The 22,051-nt window shown below is 38.4% G+C and overlaps 1 protein-coding gene across 10 annotated transcripts in view; it reads right to left on the bottom strand.

Annotated features, from left to right (window-relative positions):
* GSTCD (glutathione S-transferase C-terminal domain containing) overlaps positions 1–22,051 on the bottom strand; it is a 155,036-nt gene that overhangs the window by 14,285 nt on the left and 118,700 nt on the right. For 9 of the 10 annotated variants that reach the window (XM_043513481.1, XM_043513479.1, XM_038400628.2 and 6 more), the window contains 4 exons: positions 17,086–17,201; positions 16,206–16,250; positions 13,405–13,533; positions 1,952–2,085 (listed from right to left, as the gene is read on the bottom strand). In XM_043513481.1, the coding sequence (XP_043369416.1) occupies positions 1,952–2,085; positions 13,405–13,533; positions 16,206–16,250; positions 17,086–17,201 (424 nt within the window). The remainder of the gene's footprint in view (positions 1–1,951; positions 2,086–13,404; positions 13,534–16,205; positions 16,251–17,085; positions 17,202–22,051) is intronic. The other variant, XR_006280934.1, reaches the window with a different exon arrangement.

The raw sequence follows: 22,051 nt of genomic DNA, 5'->3' as shown, positions 1-22,051 counted from the left end.
TTTTATATAAATACTGTGTGTCGTAGCCACATATATCCCCTACAGCAGCTGTTCTCAAACTGTGGGTCAGGACCCCAAAGTGGGTCACGACCCCGTTTTAATGGGGTTGCCAAGGCTGATGTTAGACTTGCTGGGGCCAGGAGCCCAAGCCCAAGCCTCACCACTTGTGGCCAGAGATGAAGCCTGTCGCGGTGGGGCTCGGGCTTTGACCCCCCTCTGCTTGGGTGGGGCTCAGGGTCATACAGTACATTTTTGTTGTCAGAAGGGGGTTGCAGTGCAATGAAGTGTGAGAACCGCAGCCCTACAGTATATATACACATGCCTTTTGTGTCTGACATACCATAAAACTGAATTATTTTTCACTAGAATTGAATTAAATACTTTGTGCCCAGTTACTGTGGAATGTTTTCTAATATACCAACTTTAAGAAAATTAAACTGTAGTCCCCAGGCTGAGCTGCTGCACTGAGAGCTAGATATTCTCCTATATGCTTTAGAGCCTTTAAAATTGTAAACGTTAATAAAAACACGACACTTCTACAGCACCTTTGAAAAAAAGATCTCAAACATCTTCACAAACCTTAATGAATTTCCAATCTAAAATTGTAATTAACTTGAAGTTAAATGATAGCATCTAGTCAACAATTAAAAAATAAGTTGAAAGTAGTTTCTAATATTACATCTGCCCCTAAATCCCCCTGCCCATTTTTGCAACTTTACAATTGTATTATCCTGTTTTTTTAAATATGTTTTCCTCCTTCTTGCTATGTGAAAGATGCAAACAAACAAAAGAGGAAACATACTATACAGGATATAGAACACAACTGGCAGAACATAAAGTGCTCTGAAATGCACAAAGTAATCAAACCGAAAAAACAAATAGTTATTCTCTAATCGCTTTCAATTACAGCAATCTTAGATATTTCTTGTAAAAGTAGTAAGAAAAATATTTTCAAACAAAAATATATTATTTTTAGGTTGATGAATCCCTTTTAAGATAGAAAGACTTATTGATGTCAGCCAATATAGCCCCAAAGAGCATTGTATTTTCTAATAAAACCTAAATTTTATAACCTTGAAAATTCAAAAGGTAAGAGTCTACTTCAAACCATAAACCAGTCTGAAAATACGAAAATACACTATTAAAGCTACTCAATCTCAACTCTGCCCTAAAACACTCTAGCCTTCATTCCCATATACCTACTTCTTAAAATGTGTTATTTTTGGATCAAGGGTGTTAAAAAGCCCAAAGCCTAAGGGTTACGATCATGGACATCTTAAATCTGGAGAAGACAATAAATACAGTTTGTGGTAGAAATATCAAAAAGATTAACCTAAGAGCAGTGGGCTTGATTGATCAGTTATTACTTTAGTTTTATGCTAGTGCAAATCCACCTAAATCAATGGGGTTTCACTGGTGGTGAACTGCAGTAACATATTTGTCAATCAGTCCCATTGTAACTAACTGCATACACATTACACTGAGCGTGATACTCCCCACACCACACACACACTTCATTATCCATTATTGTTTTAATGAAATTTCATTATCTTGGACTTGGAGGTTAGTACAGTACATGTTGATTCACTAGCACTGTATTTAATAACACTTACATAATTGGTGGCATATAAAATCTTTGTGAACTGTGTTGAATAGCTGTCTTTGACACTGAGTCAGGAATTAGTAAAGTATCCCCTTTCTCAGTGTATTTCTGGAAAGAAGGTGGTAGGTATCTTTGTGGTCACTGATGAGGTGAACCTGTTTGTCCTGGATAGTTAAAGTCAACTTACAGTTTTTCAGTGTTGGCACAGCAACTTTATGGGGCAGAGTTAAGATTCTTTGGATGACATTGTCTATTTACATACTTTTGATTTTTTCCTTTTTCTCCTATTTCTTTATAGTGGAAATTTAACTTTACATTTCCAGTCCCTTGGACAACTAGATTCTTCACCTTCTCGGAAACGTAAATTTCACTGTGTTCTGAATGAAACCATAACAGCAAGGGCAGATGACAAAGGCTGCATGAGCCTCGATGCAGTGCTCAATCACCATATCTGTTGCCACACCACAAGCATGCAGAGCCACCTAAAATATATAAAAAAAGAAACCTTAACAGCACTGTTCTGTTAACTTACAACTCTATTTCTTAGCAGTTTGCTGGCTGACTGAATTATCTGAACATCTAAAGAAAATTCCCCATGCACTGCAGTGCAAGCTACCAGGTTAGGCAAAGACCTATTCCCAACCACTCAGCTTCTGTGTCTCATGGCTCTGTCAGACATTTCTTTTGCTCATTTTAATGGCAAGGGAACTTCAAGAACCATTCATGTTGATGGAGAAGCTATAGATGCTGAACTAAAGTTACTTGCCAATGACATTTTACAGGACATACCATATCAACTCAACTGAAGATACACATAAAATACGTTTTAAAACAAACTCTCATGCTGGTTAGTGAAGAATTTCAGTCCAAATAAGAAATCCTTAGAAATGTACAGAAATATTTTAAAGCTAGATTTTATAATAAAAACAATGTGTAAAACACAATAATCAGGAACACACACTATGACAGAGTTCTTCCTCTGCCTTGGTGGGTCCTGCGCTTATTGGCAGATTTGCTCGCCTCAGAGATTCACGGCAGCCGTCAGTTTGGCTACTTTTGCTAGTGGCTCAAACCTGCTGTTCACTCAGCTAACCTCATCACTGGCAAGCATGGGGAAAAGGAGGAGAACAATCCCCACAGGCTCTGCTGATCCACCTAGTGGGTTGGGGGATAGGCCAGGGACCTTCCCCTCTGGTGGGACCCACAGTCCAGGTCACCTCCTCTTGTCTCAAGGGAGTTGAGGGGAACCTGGGCCTGCCCTCTACTCCGGGTTCCAGCCCAGGGCCCTGTGGATTGCAACTGTCTACAGTGTCTCTTGTAACAGCTGTGTGATAGCTACAACTCCCTGGGCTACTTTCCAATGGCCTCCTCCCAACACCTTCTTTATCCTCCCCACAGGACCTTCCTCCTGATGTCTGGTAACGCTTGTACTTCGCAGTCCTCCAGCAGTATGCCTACTCACTCTCAGCTTCTTGTGCCTCTTGCTCCCAGCTCCTCACACAAGTCTCAGTAACTGAAATGAGGTCCTTTTTAAACCAGGTGCCCTGATTAGCCTGCCTATCCTAATTGATTCTGATAGCTTCTTAATTGGCTCCAGGCATCCTAATTAGCCTGCCTTAATTGGTTCCAGCAACTTCCTGATTGTTCTGGAGCAGCCCATTACCTTACTCAGGGAAAAGGGACCTGATTAATCTGGGGCTAATACATCTACCTTCTATCACTCTCCTATAGCCATCTGGCCTGGACCCTGTCACAACACATATAGGTCACATTATATATCATCTCTCATTGTAAGAAAATCTTAACACACTATTGACTGTTTGATTTCTGTAAAGCCAAGAAAGAGGAAAAATATATTTAATCAAATTTAGGTTTGTGAGACAGCACCTTTGTAGCTGAGGTATTTGATAAACAGGTATCTGACTAGTGATTCCAGGCGTACTACTTGAGAAACCTTACCAAAGTTTGATTTTCAAATGCTGGGTGCTCAATACTTCCCACTTTGTCTGTCTTGTCCACTTAGACTGTAAGAGCCATTGGGAAGGAACTGTTTCTTACTATGTGTTTGTACAGTGCTTTTCACAATAATGGCTCCGATCTTGGTTGGGGCCTCTGGGCACCATCTCACTACATATAATCATATCCATATAAAATTTGCCAGTCTGTCACAATCTTTGTGTTACCAGACAAAATTTTAAAAATTAAAGGCCAGATTGCGGCACTAACACACAACTTGGCATCGAGGCAGCATGGAACCACAGTGCCCTAGTTGCCCTGGAGCTTCCCAGAATTCAGGAGGCACACACCCACTGCACCACCCCTCGTGTGCATTCCCCTCCATGACCAGTCATAACCCTATATCCTCTCCGTGCTCTTTGGAATGAATAATGCACCAGGGAGCACTTCCCACACTAGTGGAACTCAGAGATTGCAACTGGGCATGGCCCCTGTGAAGGAAGCACCTGGTTCATGTACAGGGAAAGATCCCCATGTGCCATTCCCTATTATGTAGCCACACAGGGGCCAGAAATAATCTGGCCCTAAACAAATATGTTACCGTGACATAGGTAGCTACTACTGACTGATTACATTGACTTTACCATTTTGATGAAGGCAAGTTAATCATATATAGTATCCACATAAATGGTAGATCTTGTTATGGTATTACATGCAATAATTATACAGGATTCCAGTCAATGTATTTCCGAGACTGGTAATTAAATAATACACCTCCCTGCTACTATAAAACATAAACCTATGTACTACGGAAAAATATCTGCCCACAATAGACTACATCAAAAGAACATTAAGGCTAAGGATACCAATTGATACAAGCCATGCGCATGTAGAGGAGAAAAGCACCATATATGCTCAAATACTTGAGCACACTAGGTGACCATATTAATGGTTGTTAATTTTCTCTATGGTCTCTGAGCAGTGGAGAAATTACAACATGTTTTCCCTTTAGTTGAATATTCTGCACACAGATATGTATTTTTGTGTGTTTATATAAATGTGTTTTAATCAGTCTTTAGCATAGCAGTTTTGAAACAAGGTTTAAACTCACATTTAAAGGTTCACAATAAGATTTTTGACTACAGAAATCAGAAGGCAAAATAACTTAAATCCCAAATTGGTCTAAAATCAAAATAGAACAGATAATGTGCTACTGTTGTCTGCAAATTGTTTTATGTAAGCTCAGTGAACAAAGGAATCAATCAGAAGCAATCAATCAGTTATTAACTGTATCAGTTAATACAGTTGCAAACAGAAGGATCAGAAATATGCTTGTTAGTGTAGGAAAAGGTGTTATGGCTGTATCAAACAGACCGTTCATCGTTGTATATAAAAACAAAGTAGCTGAACAATAATAATTTAAAAACAAGAGAAGATTTTTAAAAATCACAGCTACCAGGTTCAACACTGACTAATTCCTATCTTCTCCCAGTTCCCTTGTGGGGGGGCGGGAACTCTTCTTTCAGTGTAGTGCTAAAACACAGATCTGGTACATGTAAAAGAAACATTAACTGCTGCTAACTAATATCAGTAGAGAATTATTTTATTGATCCTGCATGACCTTTAAGCCCACTGACTTCTCCTTTCAGCTCAGCAGAATCCACAGAATTGAAAACTGGATATCATTAACAACACCCAATATAGAGCTTTGTTATGATGTCCTATTCTATTGGACTTCATATTAATCTGGACAACTAATTTGTTTAGTCCTTAATGTATGCATTACAGTCACAAAATTGTATAATGACGGAGACACTTCCCCAAACACAGAAGCAACACAGCTGATGTAGTGATAGTGTATATCTGCACGCTGGGTGTTACATATCCTGAATGTCGGGACACCTCAGCATGGTTTACCATCTGCAGACAAATGGCCGGAAAAGGAGGACTTTTCAGGAGACCGTATTTCTTTTTAATCTTTAATTCTTTGCTGTATCTTTGCCAGATTGAAAGAGACTCTAATGCACCAGAAAACAAAGCCAAACTTTTCAACTGTTTTGCTTAGGTCAACTCTGACAGTATCAGTATCATCATTAAAAATAGCTAAGATCTTAAGGGGTATTCTGAATCTTGACATTTAAATGAGGACAATTTCGCATTATGAAGGCTTTTCCTACTTTTAGATCCCAGACCTTTGCTGTTCTTAATAGCGTGAACTAGATCATATATTAGAATACTCTGTTTTGGAACCGTGTTTTTCATTACTCCATGCATTTAAAATATTGCAATTTGATCTCATGAACAACAGGAATTACTTGGCAGACAAGTTCTTCTTAACTTACGTTTGAAAATGTAAAGCTAACAATAAGCTAGCAGCCAAATAGAACAGCACATCTTTATCTGAAGGTAGCTCAAAACCGTTCGACATATTCCCCACTAATAAAAATCCAGACAGGTCAAGACTTATTTGTCAGGTTTATACAAAATGTAATTTTTTACCTCTTCCTTATTTTCCAAGTACATAATATACAGCAACAAAATGAACCATGACAGGTTATTTTCTGCAGGGATAACAAAAAACTATCTTTAGTTTGATATTCATCTGGATGTCCATAATAACAAACTGAACAGCCTGCTTCCATGTTTATCCTCAAAGTCATGACCAATGACTGTCTCAATCAGGAATATTTCATTGAGCACAACTAAGTTACACAGTGCTGAAAGAACATTTGAGTCACGACCGAGGCCCCTTCTGACTAGGGGTCCTATAAAGGTAGCCAGCCAGTCAGGCAGCGGCACAGACAGCTGCAGCGGCACAGGAGCTAGCAAACAGAGCTGTAAACAGGGGAGTTTGAGTGGGAGTTCTGTTGGAGGAGAAGGTAGTTGTACTTGGTTTTGTATTTTTAGTATTTGTGTGTGTGTAGGGGTTTTGTGCTGGGAGAGAGCAGCTGAGCCTGATTAGGGGGTGGGGCTTTGTGCTGAGAGAGCAGCTGAGCCCTGCTTAGGGGGTGGGGCTTCTGACTAGGGGTCCTATAAAGGTAGGTAGCCAGCCAGTCAGGCAGCGGCACAGACAGCTGCAGCGGCACAGGAGCTAGCAAACAGAGCTCTAAACAGGGGAGTTTGAGTGGGAGTTCTGTTGGAGGAGTTTGGATTGTGGTGCTTGTTTGGGGTTTGCTTTTGCTGCGGGGGTGGTCTTTTTGGTGTGCCTTGTGTTTCCCAGATTAACAGGATTTAGGTGGGAAGGTAATGACAGATATGGAGGCAGCTGTGGGAGTGACTCCTGTAGTGGAAGACACATTGAGGATGACTGGATGTGGAAGCTGTGGTATGTACATGATCCTGGAGGGGGGAACCGGTTAGAGTTTTTTCTGCATGAAATGTCGTCTGATAGAGCTGATGGAGGAAAAGATCTGAGGTTTGGAGATGCAAGTGGAAAGTCTGGTTGAGTTTAGGAAGGGGTTTGAGCAGATGATGGAGCAAAGATATGAGATATCTGAAGGGAAAACCTCAGACTCACGGATGGAAGCAGGGCTGGGGAATTTTGAGGGGAGACTGGGTGAGGAAAGTGGTCAGTGGAAACATGTGACTCAAAGAACCAGGCAGAGGAAAAGATGGGCTAGTGAAGGAGAAATAGAGCTTAGGAACAGGTTTGCAGAGTTGGAAAATGAAGAAGGGGCTCAGCAGGTACTTGTTGAAGGTGGAAGGGTAAGGAAGAAGAGAAGAGAGGCTAGTCCTATAAGAAAAGCGGAAGAGTCAAGGGAGACTAGACCAAATATGAGCCCCAGGAGGATACACGATGGGTTGAAGAAGATTATAAGGGAAAATAGGAATGGAAAGAACTTGCAGCCAGAGGGAACAGGGGAGAGACTGGAGAATAGCATCATCACCAGGAAAAGGCAGGTCTATGTGATTGGGGACTCTTTATTGAGAAGAATAGACAGGCCTGTAACTAGAGCTGATCCAGAGAATAGAAGGGTGTGCTGTCTTCCGGGTGCTAAGACACGGGATGTAGACCTGAGGTTGAAAAGGATCCTAAAGGGAGCAGGAAAGAATCCCCTAATTATCCTTCATGTGGGAACAAATAATACAGCTAGATTCTCGCTGGAAAGTATTAAGGGAGACTATGCTAGGCTGGGGAAGACGCTTAAGGAAGTTGAGGCTCAGGTGATCTTTAGCGGGATCCTTCCTGTTCCTAGAGAAGGGCAACAAAGGTGTGACAAGATTATGACTGTCAACAGATGGCTTAGACAGTGGTGCTATAAGGAGGGCTTTGGGATGTATGGCCACTGGGAGGCATTCACGGACAGAGGACATTTCTCTCGGGATGGACTACATCTGAGCAGGGAAGGAAATAGACTTCTAGGATCGAGGCTGGCACAACTGATAAAGAGAGCTTTAAACTAGGAATTAGGGGGAGATGGATGGGAGATGTCCAGGAAATCTCCACGCCAGAGTTTAGCATTGAGAGGGAAGAAGACGAAGTAAGAAAGGATACAGCTGTGGGTAGGAGAATGTATATAAGGAGCGAGGGCGGTGTGGATACTAGTCTAATAGGTTATACTGGCTGTAGAATGACTGTGCCTAATAGGGTACAAAATGTGAGCGAGGCCAAACAGCAAAAATTAAGATGTTTATACACCAATGCGAGGAGCCTAGGTAACAAAATGGAGGAACTAGAGCTACTGGTGCAGGAAGTGAAACTAGATATTATAGGGATAACAGAAACATGGTGGAATAGTAGTCATGACTGGACTACAGGTATTGAAGGGTATGTGCTGTTTAGGAAAGACAGAAACAAAGGTAAAGGTGGTGGAGTAGCATTGTATATCAATGATGAGGTAGAATGTAAAGAAATAAGAAGCGATGCAATGGATAAGACAGAGTCCGTCTGGGCAAAAATTACATTGGGGAAGAAAACTAGTAAAGCCTCTCCTACAATAGTGCTTGGGGTGTGCTATAGACCTCCGGGATCTAATTTGGATATGGATAGAGCCCTTTTTAATGTCTTTAATAAAGTAAATACTAATGGAAACTGCGTGATCATGGGAGACTTTAACTTCCCAGATAGAGACTGGAGGACCAGTGCTAGTAATAATAATAGGGCTCAGATTTTCCTAGATGCAATAGCTGATGGATTCCTTCATCAAGTAGTTGCTGAACCGACTAGAGGGGATGCCATTTTAGATTTAATTTTGGTGAGTAGTGAGGACCTCAAGGAAGAAATGGTTGTAGGGGACAATCTTGGCTCAAGTGATCATGAGCTAATTCAGTTCAAACTAAATGGAAGGATTAACAAAAATAAATCTGCAACTAAGGTTTTTGATTTCAAAAGGGCTGACTTTCAAAAATTAAGGAAATTAGTTAGGGAAGTGGATTGGACTGGAGAATTTATGGATCTAAAGGTAGAGGAGGCCTGGGATTACTTTAAATCAAAGCTGCAGAAGCTATCGGAAGCCTGTATCCCAAGAAAGGGGAAAAAATTCATAGGAAGGAGTTGTAGACCAAGCTGGATGAGCAAGCATCTTAGAGAGGTGATTAAGAAGAAGCAGAAAGCATACAGGGAGTGGAAGATGGGAGGGATCAGCAAGGAAAGCTACCTAATTGAGGTCAGAACATGTAGGGATAAAGTGAGACAGGCTAAAAGTCGAGTAGAGTTGGACCTTGCAAAGGGAATTAAAACCAATAGTAAAAGGTTCTATAGCCATATAAATAAGAAGAAAACTAAGAAAGAAGAAGTGGGGCCGCTTAACACTGAGGATGGAGTGGAGGTTAAAGATAATCTAGGCCTGGCCCAATATCTAAACAAATATTTTGCCTCAGTCTTTAATAAGGCTAAAGAGGATCTTAGGGATAATGGTAGCATGACAAATGGGAATGAGGATATAGAGGTAGATATTACCATATCTGAGGTAGAAGTGAAACTGAAACAGCTTAATGGGACTAAATCGGGGGGCCCAGATAATCTTCATCCAAGAATATTAAAGGAATTGGCACCTGAAATTGCAAGCCCATTAGCAAGAATTTTTAATGAATCTGTAAACTCAGGAGTAGTATCGAATGATTGGAGAATTGCTAATATAGTTCCTATTTTTAAGAAAGGAAAAAAAAGTGATCCGGGTAACTACAGGCCAGTTAGTTTGACATCTGTAGTATGCAAGGTACTGGAAAAAATTTTGAAGGAGAAATTAGTTAAGGACATTGAAGTCAATGGTAAATGGGACAAAATACAACATGGTTTTACAAAAGGTAGATCGTGTCAAACCAACCTAATCTCCTTTTTTGAAAAGGTAACAGATTTTTTAGATAAAGGAAATGCAGGGGATCTAATTTACCTAGATTTCAGTAAGGCATTTGATACCGTGCCACATGGGGAATTATTAGTTAAATTGGAGAAGATGGGGATCAATATGAACATCAAAAGGTGAATAAGGAATTGGTTAAAGGGGAGATTGCAGCGGGTCCTACTGAAAGGCGAACTGTCAGGTTGGAGGGAGGTTACCAGTGGAGTTCCTCAGGGATCAGTTTTGGGACCAATCTTATTTAATCTTTTTATTACTGACCTTGGCACAAAAAGTGGGAGTGTGCTAATAAAGTTTGCAGATGATACAAAGCTGGGAGGTATTGCCAATTCAGAGAAGGATCAGGATATTATACAGGAGGATCTGGATGACCTTGTAAACTGGAGTAATAGTAATAGGATGAAATTTAATAGTGAGAAGTGTAAGGTTATGCATTTAGGGATTAATAACAAGAATTTTAGTTATAAATTGGGGATGCATCAATTAGAAGTAACGGAAGAGAAGGACCTTGGAGTATTGGTTGATCATAGGATGACTATGACCTGCCAATGTGATATGGCTGTGAAAAAAGCTAATGCGGTTTTGGGATGCATCAGGAGAGGCATTTCCAGTAGGGATAAGGAGATTTTAGTACCGTTATACAAGGCACTGGTGAGACCTCACCTAGAATACTGTGTGCAGTTCTGGTCTCCCATGTTTAAAAAGGATGAATTCAAGCTGGAGCAGGTACAGAGAAGGGCTACTAGGATGATCCGAGGAATGGAAAACTTGTCTTATGAAAGGAGACTTAAGGAGCTTGGTTTGTTTAGCCTAACTGAAAGAAGGTTGAGGGGAGATATGATTGCTCTCTATAAATATATCAGAGGGATAAATACAGGAGAGGAAGAGGAATTATTTCAGCTCAGCACCAATGTGGACACAAGAACAAATGGGTATAAACTGGCCACCAGGAAGTTTAGACTTGAAATCAGACGAAGGTTTTTAACCATCAGAGAAGTGAAGTTTTGGAATAGCCTTCCAAGGGAAGCAGTGGGGGCAAAAGATCTATCTGGTTTTAAGATGCTACTTGATAAGTTTATGGAGGAGATGGTATGATGGGATAATGTGATTTTGGTAAGTAATTGATCTTTAAATATTCAGGGTAAATAGGCCAAATCCCCTGAGATGGGATATTAGATGGATGGGATCTGAGTTACCCAGGAAAGAATTTTCTGTAATATCTGGCTGGTGAATCTTGCCCATATGCTCAGGGTTTAGCTGATTGCCATATTTGGGGTCGGGAAGGAATTTTCCTCCAGGGCAGATTGGAGAGGCCCTGGAGGTTTTTCGCCTTCCTCTGTAGCATGGGGCATGGTTGACTTGAGGGAGGCTTCTCTGCTCCTTGAAGTCTTTGAACTATGATTTAAGGACTTCAATAGCTCAGACATGGGTGAGGTTTTTCATAGGAGTGGGTGGGTGAGATTCTGTGGCCTGCGCTGTGCTGGAGGTCAGACTAGATGATCAGAATGGTCCCTTCTGAGCTTAGTATCTATGAATCTATGAGTTGTGGCACATCGGTTTAAAATGTTCTAAATGCAAACACTGTCAAGTAGTCTATACTGCCTGTGCTGCTGCTATGCCATTTTATGAACTATACAAACAGTATTTCAATATGCCACGAGAAACTTAAAACCCTTCCTTCATAATCAACCATATTCAGGGTACATAGAATTACTACATTTGAGAAAGTCTTTCTAGGACCTTTCAAGAACCGTATCAGTTGTCAATTATTTCTATACTGTTTTATTTCTGTGTAATGATATTGCTCGGCTGTTACGTCGTGTTTAACATTTATCATTTGCAAATTATAACAATTTTGTCCAATGTAACCGTGATTGTTACTTATGAAATGAGAGTGCAAATGTATGTAATGTGAAATATTTGCACTGCACTTCTGTTCCTCAAAGGCAAAATTAGCCAGTTTGAGTCTGAAGTGAAGCAGACTATCTAGGAAAAATGACCTTATCTGGGAAGTGAAGAGTATCACATGATCTTGTACTGCAGTCTTAGAGCCTAGGCTAAAACTTCTAAAGTGACATTGGACCCAATAAAAAAGCAACGTTCCAGGTTTTTGTTTTTTTTTGTAAATAACTTACATAATCAAGTCACTGAAACATGAACAAAGACCAGGACTTGAATAATTTTCAGCTGAAGGTCTTGTGACATACCCTGTAAAATTCCTCTAGTCACAAAACTCAGAAGTATAACACATACTCCTATAAAGTACAACTCTCATAGGAACATTTAATTTAGCCTTAATCTCAATAACAGAAAAACTGAACAGAGATTACATTGAATGCAAAACCTAGTGATTAATTTAAATGATGAACTACAATTGCGTGTTTTGTGTATAAGTTCTGGATTGAAGTAAATTATAAAGGAGATTCTGGCTTTTGGAAAAACATCTTGGGCTCCCAGCGTGAGATTTCTGTGATTTACCATAGCACAAATAGTTTAGCTGTACAGCTGGAAATGAATGGGCCTAAATAATCAACCCTTCATACTTATTCCTGAATTCCAAGATTAAAGAAAAAAAAACAACAAAAACACTGCAGAGCACTGAGGATGTGCCACTGAGCCATATGAACCACAAACTTGCAGTTAAGTAAGCAGCCTAAGCTGTAGCCGGACTGGCCTGCAAAATGGGTGACTTGTATGGCAGTCAGAACACTGAAAACTAGGAGTATTCCAGCCTGGCTATAAAGTCTGAGCCTTTAAATGCAACCTTTCCCCTCTCACTCACTCTGATACATATCTACTTGTTCCTTCTCAACTTTGCATCAAATTTAAGTTATTTAATGATCTTGACCTTTGAGGCCTTTCATATCTCCATTCGGATCTTGCCTTAATATTCCCACTCCTCTGCTCCCTTTGCTCTGCGAACACCTTATACTTGACTACCCCTTTGCATGCTTCTCTGAATTCTCTCTATTGAAAATATTTCTAAAGTTCACATCACCATATATAAAGGTAACTTTTTTACACCATCTTCCATGCTGCACCTTTCATACCACCTCAAGTCCCGGTGCAGTGAATATTGCTTTTCCATCTTCAAATCCTTCCTCAAAAAAGTAGTTCTTTAATGAACCGCTCTAATCTTTAAGTGCTATGATTAATTAAAAAACAAACAAATACTTACCCTGCTACATCACAATACATCTCCACCATATAATCACACAATGCTAATATACTTTAATGCTTTTCTTAGACACCAAACTCTTTGGAACAAGAATATCTTCCTCATCTGTATTTTGCACATTGCAGAAAATAGTGTGATCACTCAACAAACAATTAAGAGCAGAGGGATAATATTACTTTATCTCCTAACTGTAATAAATTCAAAGTTGATTTCCTGCTGATAGAAAAAAAGTTTGTATAGAATCAGAAATGCCCGGCTTCATATTCCCAAGTACTGGAATTGTTTGTAAGTATACTTAATCACCTACAGAAAGAAACATTTTTTCTTAATAATCAGTAGACTCTAACGTTGAAAAATCAATCACTTACCCCAATGTTAAAAGTTCCTTTAAAATAGTCCAGGTTTGCTTGAATGAACCAAATATTGTGTAATCCTAATTCATCACTTCTGTCTTTAGCACGTACCAATGACAACTCCTTATTTTCTATCAGCACCACCTGGATTTCATATACAGGAAAATAAGTCGGCAATATTGCTCTAAAATCAAAATAAAATGATACTCCCTATACAGTACCCCAATATTCTGGTGTAAAATCTTTACTTAATTTCTTGAGACTGGTGATGAGATCTCCCCGAAAGTGATATGCTAGTGAAATAGATGGAAGGCACTCAATATCTGCCAGTACCAAAGGACTGACAGATATGTTCTGTTTTTCTGAACAGAATTTTTCTTTTTGCTGTCAAGTCTCACATCTATTTGGAACTAACCAAACTTTTAAATTCTAACATTTGCATGTTAGAAACTAAAGGTACTATATGCTGGTAGGGGTTTGTTTTTGTGAGTGTGAGTAATATTTTTTTTTGCACAAATATATTACAGAAACATGTTTAATAAGACGATATGATATAATTTCACTAGCTCCTCCTTGTCTCCTGCACTAAGTTTGACATTAGAATACAGAACCGTCTCTCTCTAAAAATCAGTGCTTTTAATTAGGTCAGAGTTGATAGGGATTATTTGTGGCCCTGTAAAGTTCTTGTGGATACAGTACTGCAGTTTCAAACATTGTTGGTTTACCCCTTTCACAACCATAAAACATATATATGAAAAAAGCATATCACAACATGCTTAATATTCACAATACTATGTTTTGTGCATAAAAATACTGAGAACTGTATAAAATGGGTGGACTTTGCAATTAGTAATTATCTGATTAAAAAGTTTCACTGGCAACTGCTTTCCAGAGGTAGCTTAATTTTATCTTCAGTTCTGTAACTCATAGTTCTGCTTTGTCTATACCATATATCAAGACAGAAGGTGTCATTTTGTTCTTTTGATGTAGCCTCCCTAACTCAATCACTTTTTAAAGCAGATATTCTCAATGTAATCTGTGTACTATTCCTTCACTGGGCATGATGACTACTCTGAGTTAGGGCCCTGTTAGAACAGTACATATTACTACTAGTATTAATACTTAGCTCTTAGAAAAGGAATAAACCTTGAAGGGATTTATAACAGCTATCACATATAGTATAAGTAAGCCCCTTCGTTTTCAGTTTAAACTGATTTTTACTGAAAAAATCCTGGGTTTTACAAAAAGTATTATTCATTTTTTTCCAATTTTCACTCTACTTTTGTATCATTCAAATATATAAAAATAACTTGTTTTCTTAGGAAAATATAATACTTTGCATGAGATATATACATTATGATAATACATTTGTCTGTGCATATGCAAAGTTGCCTGTTGAAGTAAGGCTATATGTATTAGTCTAGAAGATACACACAATAAACAAACAGGCACGCACACAAGCTCTGAAGTGCGTGCGTATCTGAACATACTGATGAATCTCAAGCTTACCATGTACACTTTTCAAGCTTTCAGCATATAACTGTTTAAAGATTTAACACACGAATTACAGGAAGAAAACAAAGATCTGTATCAGAATATGTTTCAGAACACAAGGAAGTATTCAAAAGTTTTAAAAAAACAAAAACAGGAGAAAAGGAATGAAGTTGGGTGTATGTGCTACAAATGTTGTGGCCCAGTTATTAAATGTAAATATTTATAGGCTAACAGTCTAAGTCTACAACAGTAAATTGTTTATTCAAATGAAAAGTTTTATTTGGGGATTAGAGATGTATTGTTTTCTTAAACTCAGAGGTGGCATTGTGTTTTGAGTTCTGTTTTAGTTCTGCAGCAAATCACACTGGATTACATTCATCAAAGCATTAATCTATTGAATACTTCCCCCCATCCTTCCATCCACCAAAATAGACCCTATTTGCCCAGAAAAATTACTAATAGTTTTTTGCACTGATTTTCATCTGTTTTTGTTGTTGTAGTAATAAAACACCGATAAATTCCTGGGAAAAAATAAATAAAAACCAAAAACAAAGGGCCATAAGTATAGGCTGCATCTAATCTCCACACAAGTTTGAGGAAATGGGGCTGGTGAGCAATTACAGGTTTTAGTTCCCAATGCCATTTGTTATCTGAACCCTACCGTTCATGCTGCAAGTGGCTGGAAGTGAACCAACCCTTGGTTGGTTCCAAGGTTCACTTGAAGCCTCAAGCACAATGCAGGAAACGTTCTCTCGAGACTTAGGACAGAGCTGCCTTCAAAGGGAAAGGCAGTGCTTACCTTTTTTTGCTGTCATGAGCATATGTAAATTGGGGAGTTAGACTATTTCCCACAAAATGACTTTAGGATTGGTCAAAAATGTGGGCCAGTGGTTCTTCCAGGAAGCCTTCAATTCAACACTTCAATTCAGCAGAGAACTTAAACATGTACTTAAGTGCTTTGCTGAATAGGGATACAATTAGCCATGTGCTGCTACAAGTTAAGCTTGTACTTAAATGGCTTGCACACCAATGAGATGATCAGGCCCTGAGGACTTGGCACTGTTTCTAGCATCTTTTGAAAGCTGATTCTTCGAAACTATCTTTTTCATGGGTGACACACACAGCACAATTCTGTAGTACACCTAATATTGATATATGCACAAATTCAGAGCCTCAAACTAGAGTATAAATAAAGTCTCTAGATCATCACTGTTAGCAGTCTTTGTGGTTTCCATCTAATGGAATTTTTTTTTAAAAAAAAAGTTGTGAATTATCAAAGTCTGGAAGATTGCATCGTCCATATATTTTTATTGGGACTTTACCTGGCATGATGGCAACGTGTGAGCAAGAATAATTCCAACATGGCCCTGTGAAAACCAAAAAAACACGAGTCACTTTTCAAACCCTATGCAGCTGACCCCTTTCAAAATGATCCCCTTCAACAGTGATAGAGTCTTTGTAAAATCAGCTCAGATTCCAAAGTTCGTACCTTTTCCCTATGTCATCCTCAAGAGCCACCCCCTCAAGCTCTCAGGGTGGCTATGTAGACACCCTTCCTCAGTTAACCCACTTCTGTACTCTTTAAATAATTCAACTCAGATCAAAGTCCTCATTGAGTCCAAATATACCCCCAAAATAAAGTCTCTTCCTTCTCTCCGCTCCAGCCTCAGGCTGTCACTCAACGCTCTTCACTCTCCTCAAGTCAGAAACCTCAGCCTTCCTTCCTGGGGCTGGGTTCAGTTCAGTCTCTTTATTCCTTTATTCCTTGCAGCACTCACCTGAAGCTGCTTTCTACAGCTATTTGAGCAGCCCAGGCTTTTGTGCTGCTGCTCAGCCAGCTCCTCTCTCTAGGAGCACACTTTCCAGGCTCCTTACTCCAGCCTACTGAGCTCTCATGGGAGCTCCTCTCCTCAGGAGCTTCCAGCCTCTAGCATCCACCTTAACAGGACCCTGGTAATTTTTTTTATCAGGCTTGTTAACTAATTAGCTGCCAGACAGCTGCCTAGCAATTTAATTATTTGCAGGTCGGTCAGAACTGGCTTGTTCTCCCTTACAGGAGAGCCTGTCACAGGTAGGCTGGTCCCTGACTCCCCTGAAAGTTCCATCCTCCATGAGACTCTGTTTTGTAGTCATATCCTATCGGAATTGCAAAAGATTAAAAAAAACAATAAAGTTGTATTTTATACAGAGAACATACATTACCCCTCCACTGCAAAAATCCACAATCACATCTCCCGGTTTAGATAATTTTGTCACCATGTACACCAGATTGTTCAATTGCTGTTGTTTCCTCAGAGCACGATCAATGGACATCTTTCCTGAGGATGACAACAAAGGAAATAAATTGATGTTGACTAATTTTTAATAATTATTCCACAATATTTCTAACTTTCTAAATAGTTATAAGAAAATTATAGTGGAAATCCTAACAATTAATTATGAGATTTTCAAAGGTGTCTAGACAATTTAGACAACAAATCACATTTGGCAGATTTAAAAATTTTGGCCTAAATATTTTTAAATTGTTCAACGTATTTCTTTAGCACATTATGGAACTATGCATTCATGTTGTTCCTATTAAGGCACCCACGTGGCTTTGCGCACCAACAATTACAAACTGAAGTGAATTGTTATTATATAGTAATCAAACCCTCCAACTCTACCTTGAAGTGTATTTTTACCCAGTGACTCAGACTCAGAAACTGAGCTTTGACTCAGATCAGAGATTTTACAGGATAAAATTACGCATGGTCTTTAAGCACCTTGTCTTAGATTGTGATACTCTCACTCATGCTGAGTACCACCTTACACTACAAGTAGTAGCCATTTATTTAAATGACTATTTGTAGAATAAGATGTTACTCGTAGCTGTCTGTAGAACAACTGGAATGTCCTACCTCCATATAAAAGAAAGCTAAAACCTCGCTTCTTTCAACAGTATTTGATAAAAGCCATGAAATAGCTTCTTGAGATGGAATGAATTTGTTTGGCTAACATTTATATATTCCAGACATGCTCTTTGTATCAGCGAAACTAACGAAGTGTTGAGGGACCTTATTATTTGTTCAGATAAAGAAAAAGTCCATAACATCCCTCTTCTTCACTCAAAAATATTCAGAGTTGTAGACATTTCTAGTAGTGAAAGTGTCATTCATAAGCTAATCTTTGAGGTAAGAAGAAAAAGTACATAGACAACTCTTCCTTCTTTTTTCTTCTCATTAAATTTTCATGCACATCACATGTGTGATTACTTTGTTCTACATCCTCAGAAATATAAATACAGGGCCTTCTTTGAGCTTTGCATTATGGATGTGTGCACTAGATATTGCTTATAAACTGCAGGCTTTATTTGGACTTGAACCACTGAACAGATCTGTCTCTATTTTTCTGCAATATTCCTTGCTTGTCTAGTCTACAAAAAATAAGCTTCTGCTCAGAATTAAGGGAATATAGTTTTAGGGATATCTTACTACAAGAGCAAAGTACCAAATAATGACTTCTAGCATGTTTCCAAAGAAAATGTAAGCTTCCTGATCACTGCATCCACAGGAGCATCTTTCCCCTACCGAATTGGGGCAATGTCTTTGTAATTAAATGATACAACTTTAAGGCCAGATTGTGATATCTTTTCTCATGGTAAGTAAAGTCAATGGATCTACTTGTGGTAAAAGAGTATCATAATCTAGTTCTTATTTTCCAACTAAAATATAAAAGATCGACTTCTTACAGTAGCACATTCTATGCCATCTATGCAAAGAAAACAGAAAAAAGCTGTAGAAGATGCTACAGTAAGCAATAATATTGAGATGCTTACAGTATTCATCTATGCTAAATAAAAATATTCTGTGTTAAAAGTATTCTTTCAGAGTTTATAAATAACTTGAAGCTGCCTAGAAAGGAAAAGAAGAGTTCAAAAATTACTTACTGAAGTAGAGAGAGTAGTATTTTGAGAACTGTGACTAATTTCAAAAAGTTGAATGTTTATTTCTTTTTTTGGTCGGTACTGATACCTGAAACTCCGTAACACACTAATGAAAGAAAATGGCTTTACGATCCATTCCTGTCTTGGCTAGAACCAATTTTCTTGGTTTTCCAAAACAATCAATCTGAGAAAGTGCTGCTTTTGATGAAAGGTCCTCAAGTAGTCCCCTGGCATGTAATTTACCCTCCTTGGGTAATTTTTCTTTTTCCCAGCCTGGCTTCCCAGAAAGTTAAATATAAAAAATATAAAGTATTTTTATTGTCATTCAGGCACTGTCTTGGATTTCCTGCAGATCAGGGGCCTTACTTTCAAAGTTAAGGAAGAGATTTTTTTAAAAAAACAAGCATTTTTGCTCCAAAGTCAGAAAAATGCAAAGAAATTCTGCACATTCTGATCAAAAGTGGTAGCTCCAATTTGTAACACGAGAATTAGTGCCAGGCATAACATTTCATCCAACAATCTGGGCATTTGATTACATTTTTTTCATTTTTTTTTTTGCCTAAAACAATAAATCACCTCACACAATTTAATTTAATTATGTATAGAGAAAGATAAAAAACCATAAATTACACTTCTGTGTTAGGAACATATTGTTGTGCTTTTTAAAATCATTCCTATGTGACATCATACCTCAATGACATATTCTAACATTTGGCACTTCTTGATAGGAAGTCAAAAGGTAAAAAGACAACCTCCAAAAATATATTAAAGAATATTTTTCCTATTTCTGTGACTGCCAGATGCTGGGACTAAATGACAAGGGATGATGGATCACTTGATAATTGCCCTGTTCTGTTCATTCCCTTTGAAGCACCTGGCATTAACCATTGTCAGAAGAAAGGATACTAAGCTAGATGAACCTTTGGTCTGACCCAGTATGACTGTTCTTATGTTGTTATGTAACAAAGACAGACTCAACTACACTTTCTAAAAATGATCATGAATAACACACACATGACTTGCCTTTTAGGATTCAAAACCCAAACTCCAGAAACACAACAGGTCTTTTTTCCTATTTTGACCCGGCTAGCTGAACTGTTGATACAAAAATCCAGAAAACTATGGTTTAACCTGTATAGAATGTTAAAATGGTTGCCTAATGAAATACCAGTCTTTCCCTGAGTACAACAGACAATTAATTGAATTAAATCATGCATGTCTAAATACTCCTATTCATCTATTCTTTATTAGTCTTCATAGAAACTAGAAGTAAGCAATGTATATGTTTCTTAGAGCCCAATAAGACAGTCTCCTGACACTTTTTTCTTTGAAGTTTACTCCTACACAGTAAAACCTTCTTGAAGAATGTGACCTTTTCTCACAGTACATTGCAACACCAAAGTAAAACATTTTTCTCTTTTGTAAAACTCTGCAGACAGACTGCCATACATGCCCAGCAGGCTCTATTTTTCTTTTTCATTTGTGGACACAACAAAAATAATTCTTTTGGATTCATAAGCTGAACATTGTTATTAATCCAGATCCTGTGATGAGGAATAAAAAAGTCTTCACAGCCTTAAAGGGCCTCTTGGTTTGCCTCAGAGAATTAGTACAGTTTAGCATGCTGGAAAACTAACAATTTGACCTCACCTTTTTGCAACATTTGAGGCCATGTAAAAAGTCACTCAGTGCCCCAAAAATATTTTCAGATTTTTCCATATATACTTTGGTTCAATATCACTTTTGTTTTCTTGAGTAGGTAAATTTCACTAATTATATATTTGAGAGCTTAACCCTCTTTAATTTTACTTTTGAAATCATTTTCACTGAATGACATACTATACTTGCAGTGTTGCTGCTCTCACAATTTTACCTCAAGTCTCACAACAGCTTTTGGACTCGTGATTACATGGGTATCTCAGTTTTATGGAGAAAAGCTTGAAAACATGACTCCAGTGTATCCTAAAGTCTCAGAAACCAGAAAGCAAATAAAAAGAACTCCAAATTTACATAGTTTGTAAATTGCATGATTTTTGAAGCCCAACTCATGATTTTTTGACACTTGATACTGGTAAAACTGTACATCTAATTATTCTCTAACACACAACCGTGTCTCTTTCACCTTGAAGATTTTACCTCACAACAGTTGAAGTCATGGCTACCCATACCTGTCAGTAGTTTCTACAAACACACCATTTGTCATTTCAAGCCACATCCACAATTCAATACCCCTTATAGTAATTTCCATGAAATAATTAAACAAAGCATAATTCATTAGGTGATTTTGCCAGGTAGCTGATGAAAACTGACAGCGCTGCTGACATTTAGCTGTAAATAAATATGCTTCTTGATCAGAAGAAATACCACTTTAACAGAATGTTTAGCTAACTTCAACAATTAAAGAAAGTCCATCTATCAGTTAGCTAAATGCAACAAGAAGAACGTCCTTGCTATGATTTTTTGAGTAGATTTGATGCTAAGTATGTATTACTCATGTACATATTCTTCCTTTGACTGCAATGAACTTCATATCCAGTGTACATAAATTTGCAGAAGTACTGTGAGGGGCATCTATAAATTTGTTTTCCTATTTACACAAAAATACTTCCTTTGGTATGGTTATAAAAAAGGAGGCAAAAAAGTACATTAAGCTGCACTTAATTAGAAACATTTACACTTTGCTCCTGATAAAAATGCTGACTACAGTGATAATACAGCAGAGTGTGCAACAATTGCGTGTGTTATACAACTGTCTGTGCACATATACCCAGAGATGGGGGAAGAAGGCAAATACCCATGTCAAAAGGTTGGCAGCATCCACTGTCTGGATTTTAATTTAAGTATCTACCACTTGGTACAAAAACCTAGTCCATTCCAAAAGCAAAAAATCTGTCCTTCAGAAGTATTTTATGAGTCTCAGGGCTAAGCCATTTCTGGATCCACAGAGCGGGTGAGAGTCTATCAGAGGCAGACAAATTACCTCAACCTGCCATTTACCCTTTGGGGCAGTGCAACTCTGTACTGACTCCCAATGCAGGGCTGTGCCTAAAAGGCACAGCGTAGTCCTTAATGATTTTGGCAGTATGTTGCTTTTTTTATGTGTAATTATATTACTGTTGTATTGCTTTATAAGATATATCTTGATTTTAGTAAGGCTTTTGATACAGTCACACATGATACTCTAATAAGCAAACTAGGGAAATGTGGTCTAGATGAAATTACTATAAGGTGAGTGCACAACTGGTC

Source organism: Dermochelys coriacea, chromosome 4 (genome assembly GCF_009764565.3).
Source record: "Dermochelys coriacea isolate rDerCor1 chromosome 4, rDerCor1.pri.v4, whole genome shotgun sequence".
Taxonomy (NCBI): Eukaryota; Metazoa; Chordata; order Testudines; family Dermochelyidae; genus Dermochelys; species Dermochelys coriacea.
This window is presented reverse-complemented; position numbering and strand designations above follow the sequence as displayed.